The sequence below is a fragment of the Diaphorina citri genome, unplaced genomic scaffold, assembly GCF_000475195.1.
Source record: "Diaphorina citri unplaced genomic scaffold, Diaci psyllid genome assembly version 1.1 scaffold2249, whole genome shotgun sequence".
NCBI classification, from domain to species: domain Eukaryota; kingdom Metazoa; phylum Arthropoda; class Insecta; order Hemiptera; family Psyllidae; genus Diaphorina; species Diaphorina citri.
Window position 1 is genome coordinate 2,722 of NW_007379674.1, and position 19,584 is coordinate 22,305.

Consider the following 19,584-nt stretch of genomic DNA (forward strand, 5'->3'; position numbering starts at 1 on the left):
TTCATATCATTCAATACAGCTGACATTAGGTAATGTCACGAGTAAAATAGAATAGAATATACCTTGTTTATCCTGCTCGAATGAGACTGAAAAGTCCCTTTACCCCAGAAGTCTAAACAACGTCTCGTTTATGTTATGGGTTAAATAACATGGTATAACAAAAAATTTTGGACCTTGCTTGATTAAAAAAAAAAGTAAATAATTATAGTAGGTAAGTACTAGTATGAATAAGAATGGGTAGAGTCCGCGAAGGCACTGCGTGTAGTATCAGCGAATTTACGTTTCTGTGATAACTGATAACTGACAGAATCCGTGAATTTACTTGTCCATCACGTGTTGCACATCTCGGACAATTGTTTGTTTGCTGACAAGATTAGATCTAATTGGAAGATTCTCTAGACATAGTTTTGTCTGATGTTTTGTTAGCAAACGCAATTGCACAAGTCGTTTCGTAATTGGTTTCATCAAACAAATCATCATACCCTACTAAACTGTAAGTTGGTATAAGTATAAGTATAAGTAGTGTTTCATTTAGACTTCTGCAAGCGAGACTTCGCTTTCGGGACGTTAAAACCACAGCAATAATTATAGTTCCCTCTATCAAATCCTAGAAGAAGAGGCCTGTGTCGTTAATAGACCCTTGAGTGGAACGTAACCACCAGGTGAGGTTAACACCGGAGGCGTTCACTACCACCTAACCCTTGGAGCTCCATTATTATGTGGTCAAATTCTCAAATAAATGAGAGTAAAATTCCATGCCTCGGCTGGGATCGAACCTACACCCTCCTGTTTACCAAAAGCCCCGTGTCATTAATGTCAATTTATGGTTTGGTTTCAGGATCCAAGAAGTCGTGGAGAACAACAAAGAGAACCTAGACACAAGCAATGAAGAATCACTCGACACTAGAGACCCACTTGAACTCCAGCACAGCAATAAAAACACAGGTAAGAGAAAAAAAAATATCTGGTGTGAACATCACACGGCTTTCTGTTACATTTGTATGTTGTAGTAATAGAAAGTAAAAACCCAGTTTAAAGCTCCACCCCGCCAAGTCCAAACAGTTTGACAGCGCTCCTAAAGGTAGAAAAACACACTACCATTATATTGTTAAACCCATAAAATACACGAGACCTTGTTTAGACTGCTGGGGTAAAGAGACTTTTTAGTCTCATTCGAGCAGGATAAACAAGGTATCTATATTCTATTCTACCATTACGTTACGTGACGTGATAGTGTGACTGTCCTGAACGAAATTACCTTCAATACTATGGGTTGGGAAAACTTTGAGCTACATCTTTCTCACACCCCATGAGCTCACGTAACGTGACGTGACGTGACGTGATAGTAGTGTGCTTCTACTTTTAGAGATATATAATACGCCACAGACCGAGTAGCCGTTTTCAGGGAGTTTCTATTCCCTCTCAGTGTACGGTCGGCAGTGCGCCAGGCCAAATCCTAAATATATACAGCCCCTTGTGTAACTGACTCACTGACTCACTCACTCACTCATACTAATTCTAACCCACTTCTAGATAAGCTATTACATTTGTATGCTGTAGTAAAAGAAAGTAAAAACCCAGTTTAAAGCTCCACCCCGCCAAGTCCAAACAGTTTGACAGCGCTACTAAAGGTAGAAAAACACACTACCATTATATTGTTAAACCCATAAAATACACGAGACCTTGTTTAGACTGCTGGGGTAAAGAGACTTTTAGTCTCATTCGAGCAGGATAAACAAGGTACCTACCTATATATTCTATTCTACCATTACGTTACGTGACGTGATAGTGTGACTGTCCTGAACGAAATTACCTTCAATATTATGGGTTGGGAAAACTTTGAGCTACATCTTTCTCACACCGTGACGTAACGTGAAGTGACGTGACGTGATAGTAGTGTGCTTCTACTTTTAGAGATATAATACGCCACAGACCCAGTAGCCGTTTTCAGGGAGTTTCTATTCCCCTCTCAGTGTACGGTCGGCAGTGCGCCAGGCCAAATTCCACTAAATACGCCCGTATATCTTTACATTTAAACCAAACAATTCAGCTAATTTTACCATCTCCAGCACTGAATTGTTACACTGAACCTATTCCAGAATCTACATTCGACTCTAGACTATACATTCTCTTCAGCTAATGTGGTACAAGTTTGAGGTTGTGTGTGTATATTCTTGCATAAAGATGTGAATATTGTGAATGAAAGAGAGAAAAAATACATTGATGTAATATGTAATCACAAGCCTGCTAGATTGGAAGCGGCTTGAGCCTATAATCAGGCTGTTAAGCTGTTTATGAGTTGAACTATACCTACTTCTAAAGTGATGATAAGTTGGTAGGTACGCCTACGCCAGCCTAGTTAGCTTGGTAGTGCGTCTGCCTTGTGAGCGCTAGGCCGCGGGTTAGATTCCCGCCCGGGGCAGATTTTATCCTGATGGGATAATGTTCGTTCTTGGAACGGCTGGCTTTCTCCTATCCTGTCTTCCTTCTCTCTGATTATGTTCGCGGATTTGGCAATTATGTTCGCGGATTCGCGTCCCGAATCGACATTTTGGATATTATTATTATTATTATCATTATCATTATTATTTATTTATTTTTTTTTTACCTTGACATGAACATAAGCGTATTAATGTTGTTACTTCTGTTCTTATTCTTACCTACATGTGAGCTATGGTCTTGTACAATATTATATGTCACTCAACATTATGACATAAGTACAATCTACAATATGATTTACGTTCAAAAAATATCTCATGAGGCCCCCGCTAGAGTTTGCACTTTGTGCCATAAAGAAGTTTGCGCTTAACAAAATATACCAATGCACCTTTGTCCCTATGGGTTATGTTATAAGAACTCGGTTCACTTGTCAATACCTACTTAATTTCAATTTCTTCATTTGGTTTTTAATTTTTTCACGCAATAATTTAAAGACAAAGAAATTTCATCTGGATTCTGGAATCTGGACACAACATAATTTCAGAAAAGATAAACATCATTTTGGTTTCCATGGCAACACAACAAAGGCCTTGGAAGCTTGTTATTAAAATGGTATTGGAGGAGGCTGGGAGAGAATTTTGTGAGAAAAGTAGGAAATTGTAAGAAAGGAGAGTGGGGGGGGATACGTCAGTGTTGCAATATTTCCCCTCCTTCTCCTCTTCCATCATTTTCTCATTTATTTTCCTTCTTCTCCTTCTCCCCGTCCTCTTTCTCTTCCACCTTCTCTTCTTCCTCCTCCTCCCCCCCCCTCCTCTTTCTTCTTTTCTTCTTCCTCTTCTCATCTTTCTCTTCTTCTTATTTGTCTTCTCCTTCTTCCCTTTTCTCTTCCTTTTTATTTTTCTCCGTCTTTTTTTTTGTTTCTCCGTTTTCCTCTTTTTCTCCTTCTCCTTCTTCCCTTCTTTTCTTCCTCTTCTTCTTTTCCTTCTCCTCCTCCTCCTCTTCTCCTTCTTCTTCTCCTTCTTCTTCTCCTTCTTCTTCTCCTTCTTCTTCTCCTTCTTCTTCTCCTTCTTCTTCTCCTTCTTCTTCTCCTTCTTCTTCTCCTTCTTCTTCTCCTTCTTCTTCTCCTTCTTCTTCTCCTTCTTCTTCTCCTTCTTCTTCTCCTTCTTCTTCTCCTTCTTCTTCTCCTTCTTCTTCTCCTTCTTCTTCTCCTTCTTCTTCTCCTTCTTCTTCTCCTTCTTCTTCTCCTTCTTCTTCTCCTTCTTCTTCTCCTTCTTCTTCTCCTTCTTCTTCTCCTTCTTCTTCTCCTTCTTCTTCTCCTTCTTCTTCTCCTTCTTCTTCTCCTTCTTCTTCTCCTTCTTCTTCTCCTTCTTCTTCTCCTTCTTCTTCTCCTTCTTCTTCTCCTTCTTCTTCTCCTTCTTCTTCTCCTTCTTCTTCTCCTTCTTCTTCTCCTTCTTCTTCTCCTTCTTCTTCTCCTTCTTCTTCTCCTTCTTCTTCTCCTTCTTCTTCTCCTTCTTCTTCTCCTTCTTCTTCTCCTTCTTCTTCTCCTTCTTCTTCTCCTTCTTCTTCTCCTTCTTCTTCTCCTTCTTCTTCTCCTTCTTCTTCTCCTTCTTCTTCTCCTTCTTCTTCTCCTTCTTCTTCTCCTTCTTCTTCTCCTTCTTCTTCTCCTTCTTCTTCTCCTTCTTCTTCTCCTTCTTCTTCTCCTTCTTCTTCTCCTTCTTCTTCTCCTTCTTCTTCTCCTTCTTCTTCTCCTTCTTCTTCTCCTTCTTCTTCTCCTTCTTCTTCTCCTTCTTCTTCTCCTTCTTCTTCTCCTTCTTCTTCTCCTTCTTCTTCTCCTTCTTCTTCTCCTTCTTCTTCTCCTTCTTCTTCTCCTTCTTCTTCTCCTTCTTCTTCTCCTTCTTCTTCTCCTTCTTCTTCTCCTTCTTCTTCTCCTTCTTCTTCTCCTTCTTCTTCTCCTTCTTCTTCTCCTTCTTCTTCTCCTTCTTCTTCTCCTTCTTCTTCTCCTTCTTCTTCTCCTTCTTCTTCTCCTTCTTCTTCTCCTTCTTCTTCTCCTTCTTCTTCTCCTTCTTCTTCTCCTTCTTCTTCTCCTTCTTCTTCTCCTTCTTCTTCTCCTTCTTCTTCTCCTTCTTCTTCTCCTTCTTCTTCTCCTTCTTCTTCTCCTTCTTCTTCTCCTTCTTCTTCTCCTTCTTCTTCTCCTTCTTCTTCTCCTTCTTCTTCTCCTTCTTCTTCTCCTTCTTCTTCTCCTTCTTCTTCTCCTTCTTCTTCTCCTTCTTCTTCTCCTTCTTCTTCTCCTTCTTCTTCTCCTTCTTCTTCTCCTTCTTCTTCTCCTTCTTCTTCTCCTTCTTCTTCTCCTTCTTCTTCTCCTTCTTCTTCTCCTTCTTCTTCTCCTTCTTCTTCTCCTTCTTCTTCTCCTTCTTCTTCTCCTTCTTCTTCTCCTTCTTCTTCTCCTTCTTCTTCTCCTTCTTCTTCTCCTTCTTCTTCTCCTTCTTCTTCTCCTTCTTCTTCTCCTTCTTCTTCTCCTTCTTCTTCTCCTTCTTCTTCTCCTTCTTCTTCTCCTTCTTCTTCTCCTTCTTCTTCTCCTTCTTCTTCTCCGTTTGTAGGCCCCTTAGAAGCCCATGTTCCCCCCCCCCCTCCTTCCCCCCTAGACCTCCAATGCCCTCAAAATATGGTTCTATAATTTCAAAATATGGAGTTGTAATTTCAAAATATGGAGTAATATTGCCACGTTCTTCTAGACGTAAAATTGCTTGCGAAATTCTTTGCTTAATTTTGTGAGAATGTTCGCGCACTTATACGCTGTTTGGATGATTGAAAAATTGCCCTTGGTGGAACAGAGGAAACCTTCGCCCTTCTCCCGGTCAATTATTACAGCTGTTTCTTCCTCCTCGTCCTCCTCCTCCTCCTCCTCCTCCTCTTTCTCTCCTTTCACCTTCTCCTTCTTCTTTTTCTTCTTCTTCTTCTTCCTCTCCTCCTCTTTTTCCTTCATGACACAGGTAATGTTGCAATGTCTACAATGCAATGTCTGTCAAATCGCTTAAGCTCTGGGAACGCTTGGAGACTGTTCCGGCATAGTCCCCGAGAATGTTTAAAGGTAAAAGGATTCCTATTCCACTGGTGATATTAATTGTTACTTTTGTGTTTTTTGTTGACAGATGCAGTGAACGGATAGATGAAGCAAATGAAATCAACTCATGGTGAGTTTAGACTTTTCGCGTTTGTTTGTTGTTTCTCCGTTTTCCTCTTTTTCTCCTTCTCCTTCTTCCCTTCTTTTCTTCCTCTTCTTCTTTTCCTTCTCCTCCTCCTCCTCTTCTCCTTCTTCTTCTCCTTCTTCTTCTCCTTCTTCTTCTCCTTCTTCTCCTCCTCTTCTCCTCCTCCTCTTCTCCTCTTCCTCTCTTTCTCAATTTTCTCTTGTTTCTTCCTCCCCTCTCCCCCTCTTACTCACCGTCAACTTCTCCTCTTGCCCCTCCTAACTTCTCCTCCTGCCCCTGAAAAACGGAAATCCAGGACATTCCACGCCATGTGGAAGAGTATAAGGTCACGACCTATATTCGGGTAAATAGTGACAAGGGGCCTTTGTGTAGGGCTGAATTCCAGGGCCTCACAGCTTTGACCTGACCTCAATTTCGGGTTGAATTTGGAGGTGAAGGTTTCTGGGTCAATGCTAAGATGGGGTTGAATTTTGTGGGAGTGAAATGGGTTGAATTTTAGGGGGGAACTAGGGATGGGCGGAATTTTGAGGGAGCGCACAGTGGGGTTTTTTTTTTTTTTGGCCGATTTTGTCCAAAAATTGTTCCTGCTATATTTTTCAAAGTATGTTTATACCAATTATACCTCTAAAAGTACTTTTTCGCGCTGAATTCAATGGTGCCCTCTGTTTTCTGTTTTGAGCAACTGGTATAAAGATATGGGGGGAAAAGTTACCCAAATTGCCCCTTTTCATTTTTTAAAGGTCTGAAATGATGAAGGATTGTATCCTAAAGACTATGAAAGATATCATTGTAGCTCCAGAACACATGTTCGATACCCAAAAGCTTGTGTAGACCTTAAAGCTTAAAAGATCGAAATCAAAAGGCTTGAGCAAATTCAGCGTCAGCGTGATTACACCCTGTAGATAGAAACTATGTTCCGACCACCCTGTATAGCTCAGAGGGCAGTGAGTATTGGTCTTTGTTTTCCACGTTGTTTCGGTAGATTAAAAAACTATTTCGTTCTATAGACAGACAAAAACGAGAATTTAAAAACGAAATTTCTTGGCACGAACCCTCATTTACTCCGTCTCCCCCTGCGTTCAAAATACCGTAATGGTCAAAAAAAAAAATAAAAATAAATAAAATAAATCGCAATTCCGTGTCTTTAGACAAAGAAAAGATGTTAAACAGCCCCCCTCTTTCTCTTTCCTCCATGGCCATCAGAGGCCAAAATTTAAAGGTCCCTACACACAGCTTCAATGGTGGTCCACAATTTAGTCCCATCATGGGTCAAAACTTAAACATTTGAAGGTCCCTACAAACAACGAGTAGTCTATTCATATTCCCAAATTTCAAAATTCAAAGGCCCTTCCTCACAACTTTATTGGATTTGACTCAGTCCATTTGAACTTTTGAAGTTTGTCCAAACATGGTCTCGACCAGCCGCCGATGACGGCCTTTAGACTCCCCGTGTGTAGGCGCCTTAGAAGCACATGTACCCCCCCCCCCCCCCCCTCCCCCCCCCCCCCCCCCCCCCCCCCCCCCCGCCATTAAGACATTTTGCTGAGCTCGACATAACTCCATTAATGAAGAAAGGATCAGAGAGAGAGAGAGAGAGAGAGAGAGGAGGAGGAGATTTGAACTTGTGTGCCAAATAATGTAAGCCAGAAAGCCTCTGGTGGTGTCAAATGAGAAATAAGTGCCCCTCCTTCCCCCCTAGACCTCCAATGCCCCTCAAAAATATGGTTACTATAATTTCAAAATATGGAGTTGTAATTTTCAAAATATGGGAGTAAATTTGCCACGTTCTTCTAGACGTAAAATTGCTTGCCGAAATTCTTTGCTTAATTTTGTGAGAATTGTTCGCGCACTTTATACGCTGTTTTTGGATGATTGGAAAAATTGCCCTTGGTGGAACAGAGAAAACACTTCGGCCCTTATCCCGGTCAATTATTCAGCTGTTTCTTCCTCCTCGTCGTCCTGCGCCTCCTCCTCCTACCTCCTCTCTTTCTCTCCTTTCAACTGTCTCCTCTTCTTTTCTCTTCTCTTCTCCTTCCTCGTTTTTTCCTTCATGAACACAGGTAATGATTGCAATGGTCTGCAATGCAATGTTGTCAAATGCCTTAAGCTCTGGGAACGCTTGGGAGACTGTTCCGGCATAGTCCCCGAGAATGTTTAAAGGTGTAAAAAGGAATTCCTATTCCACTGGTGATATTAATTGTTACTTTTGGTGTTTTTTGTTGACAGATGCAGTGAACGGATAGATGAAGCAAATGAAAGTCAACTCATGGTAAGTTAGGTACTTTCGCGTTTGTTATGGTGAGTTTAGTTTTTTTTTGTTTTGTTGTTTTGTTTTTTTTTTTTTTTTTTTAATAGGTTTGACAGAGGGAACTGTAACGGCTATAAGGTCTTATCGTTCCTAAAGCGAAGAGAGGGGGAAGACAGGATATGAGCAGTTTAGAAGAAAGCCAGTCGTTCCAAAAACGGACCTTGTTTGTTTAGGATGAAATTCACATCGGGCGGCTTTCTTTCGACATAGGTAGGTTTATCAGTAAATTTACTGCCTGTCTATCGATTCCGTTCGTAGCTATACAGACACGATTTCATAAAACAATGCACTTGGAAATTTCGCAATCGCCAGAGATAACGGTGGTAGAGGAAGTTCACGGAAAGCAATTTCCTGACTTATTTTTCTTCCGACGAGAGGTAGTAAGTGAAAATCAATCTGCCAAGTTTTATCAGGAAAGAAGAAGGAAAAGGAGAAGAAGAAGAGAAGGGAAAAAGAGGAGGGAGAAGAAGAGATAGATAAATCGGCCCCGGGCTAGAATCGAACCCGCGACCTAGCGCTTACAAGGCCGACCCGCTATCCTCCGAACTAACTAGGCTGGCAGTAAATGATCTTAGAAGTAATTGTAATTACCAATGATAATAAATTGACGTGTCGGTTTTATTGCCAATGGTGTAATGTAAATAATTGATCTGTCAGTTGTGCTTTTGATATATCAAGGCTTGACATCACCTGCGACATATCTACTGTGACAAAACTTTTCCTACGTTTAATATTTTGCTCTCGCTTTTAGTTTTCATTTCTTCAAGACAAGACTCAGGGACGATATTAGCTTTCAGGGGCGAAGCCAAGGGAGCGCGAAGCGCGACCTCATGCACACCCCGCGAAGCCACATATCTACTGTGGAGTAAAGAGACAAAGTGCTAGGTAAAGTATGAATCACCTATCAAGGTTCCTATTATAATTATTTTACTGCTAGATACATATCTACATATTTGTAATGGTACAATCAGGTTTCTTTATTGGCAAATATGGAAACAAGAAGTAGACTTTGGCGAGACATCGAGAATTAGAGACACTATCACAGGCCTTCCGTGTTTCCTGATATTGTTGGAAGTTGGAAGTCAATTGTTCCCCGGGCGGGAATCAAATCCGTGTGAAGGGACCTTTTAAATGCGATCTAAGCCTTCTAGACTGGGGTCGAGGGGATTGTTTTTTTTTTTTTTTTTCTTTTTTTAAAGAGGTTTGACAGAGGGAACTGCAACTGCTATGGTCTTATCGTCCCGAAATCGAAGAGAGAAGGAAGACAGGATAGGAGCACTAAATACGCCCGTATATCTTTACATTTAAACCAAACAATTCAGCAAATTTTACCATCTCCAGCACTGAATTGTTACACTGAACCTATTCCAGAATCTACATTCGACTCTAGACTACATTCTCTTCAGCTAATGTGGTACAAGTTTGAGGTTGTGTGTGTATATTCTTGCATAAAGATGTGAATATTGTGAATGAAAGAGAGAAAAAAAAATACATTGATGTAATATGTAATCACAAGCCTGCTAGATTGAAGTCATGGAAGCGGCTTGAGCCTATAATCAGGCTGTTAAGCTGTTTATGAGTTGGACTATACCTACTTCTAGCTGTTTATGAGTTAAACTATACCTAAGTACTTCTAGCTGTTTATGAGTTGAACTATACCTACTTCTAGCTGTTTATGAGTTGAACTATACCTACTTCTAGCTGTTTATGAGTTGAACTATACCTACTTCTAGCTGTTTATGAGTTGAACTAGCTGTTTATGAGTTGCTAGCTGTTTATGAGTTGAACTAGATAGCTACCTACCAAGCAACCAACCTAATATGATAAGGATTAGTTAGGGTCGAGGGTCCACTCTTCACTACTATAGACCTACTTCTGTTACAATTCCTGATTTTTCACTTTTATTTTTTAAAATCTAATATTAAGCTGTAGGTACCTATCAGAATAGCTCTGATAAACAGGTAAAAGGAATATGTATTGAAATAGCATAAGGAAAGGTCTGACTCATATAAGTGTAGAAAAAAGAAAAGGCATTCAAAGGTCACTACATATTCCTGGCACACGCCTTATACGTAGGCTTGCCAAACGTCCCGAATTGGCCGGGACAGTCCCGAATTGGCCGGGACAGTCCCGAATTTCAGGGGGTGTCCCGGCGTCCCGTTACGTATTCCTACCATCTTATAACCTTACAGTCTTAGCAAATAGAATAGAATATATCTTGTTTATCCTGCTTGAATTCCCGAAGTCATAACAGAAAAGTTCCGGGACCAAGAAAGAAGAGCGGGGAGGTTTTTTAGCGGGTTGAGCGGCCAGTGGAACATACACGTATGTAACATGTACATTTTAACATGAACTACTTGTGTATTGGGCCAGTCACTCACTATCAGGCAGACCTGACAGGTACGACTGAAAAGGTCCGCCTGTCAGGTCTACCTGATACCTGATGAGCACACACACTATCATGTACTCTGAATAAGTATAGGAACATTTGTGTAATGACTAATGAAACATGCACGTATGTAACATTGTGACATGACCAGCAACATGTGTGTTACAAATCCGCGAGTGTATGATTTTCGTTCGAGCATTAACATTACCGGCTCATCAATTAGACACGCTCTAGATCCACAGATTTCAACTGTTCTACTGAGCACTGAGCTATGTCATACTGAGCTATGCCATGGACGAGAATCTGTCATAATAATTCATAATACAGAAATTGTGAGAGAAATGTATCGAGATTCTGTCATAATATTGAAAACCTTGTTAACTTGGAGAGTCTGCCTTGTAAACGCTAGATCGCAAGATTCAGTCCGAACTTTATCCTAAAGAAGTAATCATAATAAATATAGAAAATGAGATTTTGTCATGATATTAACAAGCTGGGTCCGTCCCTCCGGGAATTTTTTAGCCCGTAGTTTATTCGATCGTGATTAAAGAAAATCAGTACCCATGTACCTACCTAATTTGTTTAATATTCAGTTTATTATTATTCTTGATTTGATTTTTCGATTTTACTGCTCGCATAAGACTGAAAAATCTCTTTACTCCAGCAGTAGGCTACTATACTATTACTAGCTGAATTCCGTCGCTTCGCTCCGGAATCCCGCTAGTTCATCCCGAGGCATGGCCAAACTTGTGGAAAAGGCATGGCCGAACTTGTAGTTATCAAACTAAAAACATAAACGAAACTCAAATATTAGGCGAGCGAGGAAAAGTTTTCTATCCCGCAGTCTCTGCACTCTGTGTATTTCTTATGGAGATTTCAGCGATCAAAAATTGATCATATCTCAGGATCGGTGTAGATTTTCGCAAAATCCTTTCTTATTGCACACCTAGACCATAAAAAGAATATTCCTACCAAATTTCAGCTTTCTAGGTGGTGTGGTTCTCGAGATAGAGCGATCAGTGTGTGAAATGTGAAATGTGAACTGTGAATGAGTGAATGGATCTTGTTCTTATAATATAAGACTAGCTGAATTCCGTCGCTTCGCTCCGGAAGCCCGCTAGTTCATCCCGAGGCATGGCCAAACTTCTGGAAAAGGCATGGCCGAACTTGTATTTATCAAACTAAAAACATAAACGAAACTCAAAAAGTTGGTCGAGAGCGGAACATTTCTCTCCCGCAGTCTCTGCACTCTGTGTATTTCTTATGGAGATTTCAGCGAGGTCCAATTCTCAGATGTAGGTATATTGAAGTTAAAATTAAATACCTCGGCTGGGATTGAACCCACACCCTCCTGTCTACCAGGCGAGCGTCCTGACCATTACACCACCGAGGCACGACAAGATCTTGGCTGTTGCAGTTCCCTCTATCAAACGTCTTCTATCACACAAAACTTCACAATTTGTCTCAGGTTGCTTCATTCTTCCTCTTGCTACTCAATGATTGCAATTAACCACTTAAATTCTTACTGCCCACCTTCTAGGTTCACGAATTAATTGGGTAATTTTTACTGCCTCTCTTTTATTTCCAAGTAATTGTTACGGGTTACTTTATTGTTTGCATCATCGTCAGAATAGTGTTGTTGGTTCTTGTTACCTCAGACAGATTTTTTTATGGTCTTCTCGAAACGGCTGACTTTCTCCTATCCTGTCTTCTTCCTTCGCTTTCGGGACGATAAGACCTCCGTTGTTACAGTTTCCTCTAATACTATATCAAACCTCTTAAAATACAACCCCGACCCAAAGTGGTGACTTTCGTTGGAAATGAATAGCTCACCCCTAAAGGGTATTTAGCTAAAAGTAAAAGCACTCATCATTAGGGCCCAAATTTCAAATAGGTTCATTATGTGATCAGCCAGCCTAGTTAGCTTAGTTGGTAGTGCGTCTGCCTTGTAAGCGCTAGGCCGCGGGTTCGATTCCCGCCCGGGGCGGATTTTATCCTGCTGGGATAATGTTCGTTCTCGGAACGGCTGGCTTTCTCCTATCCTGTCTTCCTTCTCTCTTCGATTTCGGGACGATAAGACCATAGCAGTTACAGTTCTGGGTAGTTATAGCGAGCATGAAGTGTATAGAAAGGTTATGATTAGAAAGTAGGTAATAAAAGTTTTAGAGCTCTTTCAACATCTTTGTAAGATGTATAACCAAGATTGAATTTGTGAGCCATATACTTGAGAGCACGATGTTGAATTCTCTCAAAGCTGTACTATGGACTAATGGACATCATAATAAGGGTTCCATACCGGACTGGCAAACTCTAGTATTCCCCGCACCAAGGAACAATACAGGATCTTTAGACGCAAGATAAAAGTTTTAGAGCTCTTTCAACATCTTTGTAAGATGTATAACCAAGATTGAATTTGTGAGCCATATGCTTGAGAGCACGATGTTGAATTCTCTCAAAGCTGTACTATGGACTTGATAATAGGTAAGGGTTCCATACCGGACTGGCAAACTCTAGTATTCCCCGCACCAAGGAACAATACAGGATCTTTAGAAGCAATACATTGGAGAAATCTTTTGTGGAACGGAAAAGGAAACCTAACATTCCAGAAGCTTTCGAACAGATCTTGTTAATTCGAGGCACAAAGAAAGTTCCCTCTGTCAAACCTCTTAAAAAAATCGTTTATGTTTTTAGTTTGATAACTATGCAGCTAATAGGGAGCGTGCAGCGCGATCGTATTTTTTATTATTTTCTACAAGTTCGGCCATGCCTTTTCTACAAGTTTGGCCATGCCTCGGGATGAACTAGCGGCCATGCCTCGGGATGAATTCAGCTAGTACAGAAGAAAAACAAGATAGGAGAGAGCCGGCCGTATCGGAATAACCTTATCTGTTGAGGATAGAATCCGCCCCGCATTATGTGATCGATGCAATTCCTCTGGCTTCAACCTCGCCGGCTTTTTCAAAGAATAGGTAATACGAAATTTTATCACCGGTAAATACGTAGGCCACACGTGTGAGGGCTGATGTAAGCCGTAAGCCGCATCAGCTGTACCGTGAAACACATCAGCTGTACCGTGAAACACATCAGCTGTACCGAGTTACACCGTGTTACACGCATTTTAAAATTTCAACTAAAAAAAAATTGTTGACAATGGTCCAATTTTTCTGTGTTTATTTTGAAGTGGAATTACATTTGAATTTGGAAGTGATTTTCTTTCTTCATATAGCCTGAATTATAAGCCCCTAATAATATCATTAGGCTCTGAATTAAATGGAGATGATTTTGTTGAGAGGTCTCGCGTGTTGAGAGGGCTTTGAACTGTTGGGAATGCATTTGATTTGAAATGTACCGTGGTAATTTATATACGCTCGGGTGTGGATGTCCCATATTAGCCTATATTTAGATACGACAGGACACATGGCTAAAGCTAGGTACGTCTACACTCTACACTACACGAGCCAATTAAACGTGGCTAGAGACCATCACCCCGGTGTATGGCTGATACAAAAAGATATATTTTCCTTATTCTTCCATGACCAAAAGTTTCGTGTCGCATCCTTGTCACATTTGACAGCTACATACCAAGTCTCTAGCTCTTACCGTTCTCGAGATATTTTGTTTACAGACAGACAAAAGGAAGGACAGACACACGGACCAATGGCTGAAACTTTGGATTTAGGCTCTAGGGACCTCAAAACGTGTTTTGGCACTAAAAACTGACTACACTCTACACTACACGAGCCAATTAAACATGGCTAGAGACCATCACCCAGGTGTATGGCTGATACAAAAAGATATATTTTCCTTACTCTGCCATGACCATCTGGCGAAAACTGAAGCCGGTAAAACAACAACAACACCACCACCACCACCACCATTATGTGGTCAAAATCTCAAATAAGTGAGGATAAAATTCCATGCCTCGGCTGGAATCGAACCCACGCCCTCCTCTTTACCAGGCGAGCGTCTTGACCACTACGCTACCGAGGCAGGTACCCATAAAAGTTTGACTGGAACCCATAAAAAGTAGGTCAAAGCCTTCTGACAAAGATGCTGGGCAACACAAAAGCACCAGAAAGTAACCCTTTGAAATATTTGCAGTCAAATGTTTCCTTGAAGTGAGGATAGAAGTAAAAGCCTTCTGACAAAGATGCTGGGCAACACAAAAGCACCAGAAAGTAACCCTTTGAAATATTTGCAGTCAAATGTTTCCTTGAAGTGGGGTCCTTCTGCACAGCGCTAACCACTTTCTACATAGCGGTGACCTCTGATAAACCTACCTATTCGACCACGGAAGCTTTAAAGATAAGTGAATTTGTAAACACAATCGAAGGTGGTGTTTGTTTATTTTCTTTGTGTAAGAGTACATTTTCCTATAGCGCTAACCACTTTCTACATAGCGGTGACCTCTGATAAACCTACCTATTCGGCCACGGAAGCTTTAAAGATAAGTGAATTTGTAAACACAATCGAAGGTGGTGTTTGTTTATTTTCTTTGTGTAAGAGTACATTTTCCTATCTACATAATTATGTATATGTTAGGTATATATTATGTAATTATTTATATACGCTCTCGTTATGTCAGAATATGTCGCACCATCAGTTAGTTACATCATTAAGGTCACAATCTCAATGTCAACCAATGTATTTCCGAGACAAAACATGTCATGCATTTCATATTACCTCGTATCTCACTCATTGTACGATAATAGAGAGATAAATCCAATAGTCCAATTCAGTAAAGAAGCCAGGTTTGGGTTCAAATGCCCACTCTGAGGCTTAGGTGTAGGGGCCATTGCCCCAAGGAATAAGTTATAAGTTGAGCTTATACGAATCTGGGTTCAAATTTTCCGTGAGAACCTTTGGACGAAATAAGTAAGGCCTTAGAAACAAAGAATTTTAATTGTGTCACGCATAAATGCTTGTCACAAATGTCGTTCTCCACTTTATGTATTCTACCATCTTATAACCTTACAGTTTACAGTCTTAGCAAATAGAATAGAATATACATATATCTTGTTTATCCTGCTCGAATGGGACTATTAACATTGGTGCAGATCTACCTGTAACCTATGGAATGATAGCAATAGGGCAAATATACTTTTAGCAACACACATGTGAAAGGTAACCTATATGCACTAGGCAACATCTCGCAATAGGGAAGACTTGGATTGAACTTAGGTATTTGTTACCAGTAACCTAAATACTAAATATCAATTGATTTTTTTGCTGAATTGTTTTATTTTAGGCAGATATATTGAAGATTTTTTCCCTTTTTTAGGAGGTTTGATAGATTGAACTGTAATAGCGCAAGTTTTTATGGTCCCGAAAAAGAAGAGGACAAGATGGGAAAAAGCCATCAGTCATTCTGAGAACGAACCTTACCTGTATTCCTGTATAGGATAAAGAAAGTAACCCCGTGAAATATTTGCAATCGAAAAACGAGTACAAATTGGACAGCATTGAGCAGAAACGAAGGCAATTTATTTATGTAAGGTTCTTTTCTGCTTAATCCTGTCCAACCATTTTGTCAATGGTGGGCATCGAACCCGGGACCTTCTGCATAGCAGGCTAACCGTGTCCCCAATGCGAGCTTGTTTTGATTCAGAAGTAGAGTGTGAAGTGATGTATTGAATGCTCACAGAATCAGTGATTCTGGTTTTAAGAACCGGATCAGAGGATTATAGTCACCTATCAGTAGATTATGCCAGTAACCCAATGACTGTTTTTATTATTATTATTATTATTATTATTATTATTTTATGCTGAACCGCTCTTCCGATCTTATGATTTATTTATTTTTTTCATATGTTACCAATGTTACCTACTTACCTATTTAACGCAAAAACTTTGCAAAAGTTCAAAAAGAGTTGTCAATTCCCAGGCCTTTAAATTTCAGCCAAATTCGCTCGAACTTGGCACAGAGATTCTATAAATTATGTAGATCAAAAATATCTTTGGGCCCTGTTTCCAGAAGGTACGATTCGGCCGTTATTCCGAACCTAAGTTTCGCTAATCGTTGCAGCAAGACCTCTCTTTGTTTTCGGTCAAATATTATACACAAAAGTACCGATTGAAATCTCTTCTTGTTCGGGCCAAAAATACACACAAGTACCGTATGCTTAATTATATGCAATGTAACGTACCTACTCAAGTAAGCACTCATAACATCATTTCCCCATCCGTGGTACAAGCTCTGCTTATACGGGTGGGTATACCATTTATATGAAAAATATATGTTCTGGGTTTCTTGTCGATCAAATATAAATGGAAACTTATTAAAAAAAAAAAAAAAAAAAAAAAAAAAAAAAAAAAAAAAAAAAAAAAAAAAAAAAAAAAAAAAAAAAAAAAAACTTTTTTTCATATTATCTCGTATCTCACTCATGTAGGATAATAAAGAGATAAATCTAATAGTCCAATTCAGTAAAGAAGCCAGTTTTGGGTTCAAAGGCCCACTCTGAGGCTGATTTCTAGGGGCCACTGCCCCAAGGGATGAGTTAAGCTTATACAAATCTACGAATCTGGGTTCAAATCTTCGGTGAGAACCCTTGGACGAAATAAGTAAGGCCTTAGAAACAAAGAATTTTAATTGTGTCACGCATAAATGCTTGTCACAAATGTCGTTCTCCACTTTATGTCCTAATCGCACTAGGCTAAATTTTATGACTTGACTTGGGCTCAAACCACCAACCTCCAGATCCAGAGTTCACTGTGCTAATTACTATACACCACTGAGGTTGGTACTTACAGGCCTTGAAAATACATATTTGTGTAGGTACGGTGAGATAAAAAAAAATAAGTGCAAACCTTTGTAAATCGCAAATTTTCATCAGCAAATGGTTTTCTTCAAATTAAATTGATCCCAAATGGGAAGGTAATCCGTTGCACTAGGCTAAATTTTATGACTTGACTTGGACTCGAACCACGAACCTCCAGATCCAGAGTCCACTGTGCTAATTACTACACCACTGAGGTTGGTACTTACAGGCCTTGAAAATACATAATTATTTGTGTAGGTGCGGTGAGATAGATAAAAAAATAAGTGCAAACCTTTGCAAATCGCAAATTTTCATCAGCAAATGGTTTTCTTCAAATTAAATTGATCCCAAATGGGAAGGTAATCCGTTTTAAAAATGGAGTGTTCCTAAAGGCATGCGATGTGCTCCAATCCAGTCGACCTACTTCGGGTACTAGAAAATTGTGCGGTTATCCTAGTTTTAAATAAAAGATCCAGTAGGATAGGCTTAAATGAAAGATCCTATAAATTGGCAAGTGCATATTTTTCCGGACTTCTTTAACGAATTTGAGAGTAAAATCTCCTCGCCTGCTTTTGATAAGATAAAATATCAAGATGAATCCCATATTGTTGTCCAATATTAATTTATCTTTCCTACATGTTATTTTATCTGTATGAGTGTCATTTCATTATCTACATAATATGTTATATTATCTGAATGATTGTCATTTTATTATCTATTTCCCTGTCTTTTATTAGACGCCACATGCTGCGTTGAAGTGTCATTGGAACCTTGGTAGGGTTATTTTAAGAAGTGTCATTTTTTACTATTTCAGAGTTTTTCTTCTTCACACTAGGTCAAAGTCATTTCATTTTCTATCAAAGTAGATAAAAGTGTTCCGGGGACATACTACGGGGTGGACATGTTACGACACAGACACGTAAGCTCCAATGAAACAGCAGGGAGTGAAACATTTTTTTAATTATTTACTTGGCATCTGGGTGCTTTATTATCAGCTGCTTTACGAATGGAAGGGACAACCAAATTTTTCGCCCTCTAGTTCAAACCAATGGAAGCTGTCTGGCTGGGGGACGTTAAACAGAGAGTAGACCAGCCTGAATTTCCCTTGCTAAAGAAATAGCCAAGGTTGAGTACGAAGGGCATCCGGTCGTAAAAATTGTAGGCAAAACCAAATCTCAGCCCATAGCAATCACCCTGGTTAAGGCTGATACACGGGAAAAGGCGAAGAAAAAGAAGAATTTATTCCAATCAATGGCATCGATTTTCATTTTCAAATGCGGGTAACTTTCCCCACGTAGGTGATTTTTCATCTTTCAAATTCCAGTTTGCGTATTTGTCCACCACAATACTCGTTACTCGTACCTATGATGAGTTGTTCACATATTTCGCACGTTGTGTGTTCTTGGAAACTGTGTTGGAATTCCGCCGAAAAACGTATAACGAAAAGAACGACGAAAAAGAATCATTATTAACGGGGAAGCAACGTGACAATTTGAACACAAAGAGTAACGAAAGTGTCCCTAATCTGCCAAGAACCGTGTGTCACAACTCTTGCTCTTTTTTTTTAATCGCCATATTGTCAATTTGCCACCTTTACATCTGCTAAGGCCTTTAGGAATGCTAGCCACGGGGGCACGGTTGGTCCAGTGGTAACGCGCTTGCTTGGCATGCAGAAGGTCCCGGGTTCGAATCCCACCATCGACAAAAATTTGTACTCGTTCGATTGCAAATATTTCAACGGGTTACTTTCTGGTGTTCTCGTGTTGACCCAGCACCTAAATGGGAAGTATTGTGTCTCTTCTCGCCCATCTGATGAGAGGCATACTACGGGATGGGCATGCTACGACACAGGCCACAAGCGTCCAATGTAGCAGTTGTTTCATCGCTACGAAAAAAAAACGGGGGGGAAACACTCATCTTTAAAAAAAAAAAAAAAAAAAAAAAAAAAAAAAAAACAAAAAAAGATTAATGAGATGAATACCGTTTATTCCTGCACCTCAAACAAGGTCGCACTAGCCTAGTTAGCTTGGTTGGTAGCGCGTCTGTAAGTGATAGGTCGAGGGTTCGATTTCCGCCCGGGGCGGATTTTATCCTGAAGGGATAAGATTCGTTCTAGGAACGGCTGGCTTTCTCCTATCCCATGTTCCTTCTCTCTTCTCGGGACGATAAGACCTTGGCAGTTACAGATCCCTCTAGCAAATCTTAAAAAAAAGGCTCTGGAATTCCTCACATGGAACCCTGTGGGCTGTCAGGGTCCTATAATTGACGCGACGGCCCTATTTTCATATTTCAGGGTTCAAATTTAAGGGTCAAGATGAACGGCGGACGAACTTTGAACTTTGACGAAGAGCGTGCTAAAGCTCCTCCTATAAGTCAGTAGCTCTAGCTAATTTAAAAACTAAAAAAATGAAAAAAAAAAAAAAAAAAAAAATTTTTAAAAAAAATGGGGGGGTAAAAAGAAGGGCAAGTTAGATCGGAAGGGGG

At 40.1% G+C, this 19,584-nt stretch overlaps 1 protein-coding gene across 1 annotated transcript in view; it reads left to right on the plus strand.

The window, feature by feature from the left end:
• Positions 1 to 464: 464 nt before the first annotated feature.
• The window catches only part of LOC103518559 (F-box only protein 25), a gene marked incomplete at its 5' end in the record, with an annotated part of 22,503 nt that continues 3,383 nt past the window's right edge, over positions 465 to 19,584 (plus strand). Inside the window, 2 exons of the mRNA XM_026830323.1 lie at positions 465 to 493; positions 839 to 945. Coding sequence (XP_026686124.1) covers positions 465 to 493; positions 839 to 945 — 136 coding nt within the window. The remainder of the gene's footprint in view (positions 494 to 838; positions 946 to 19,584) is intronic.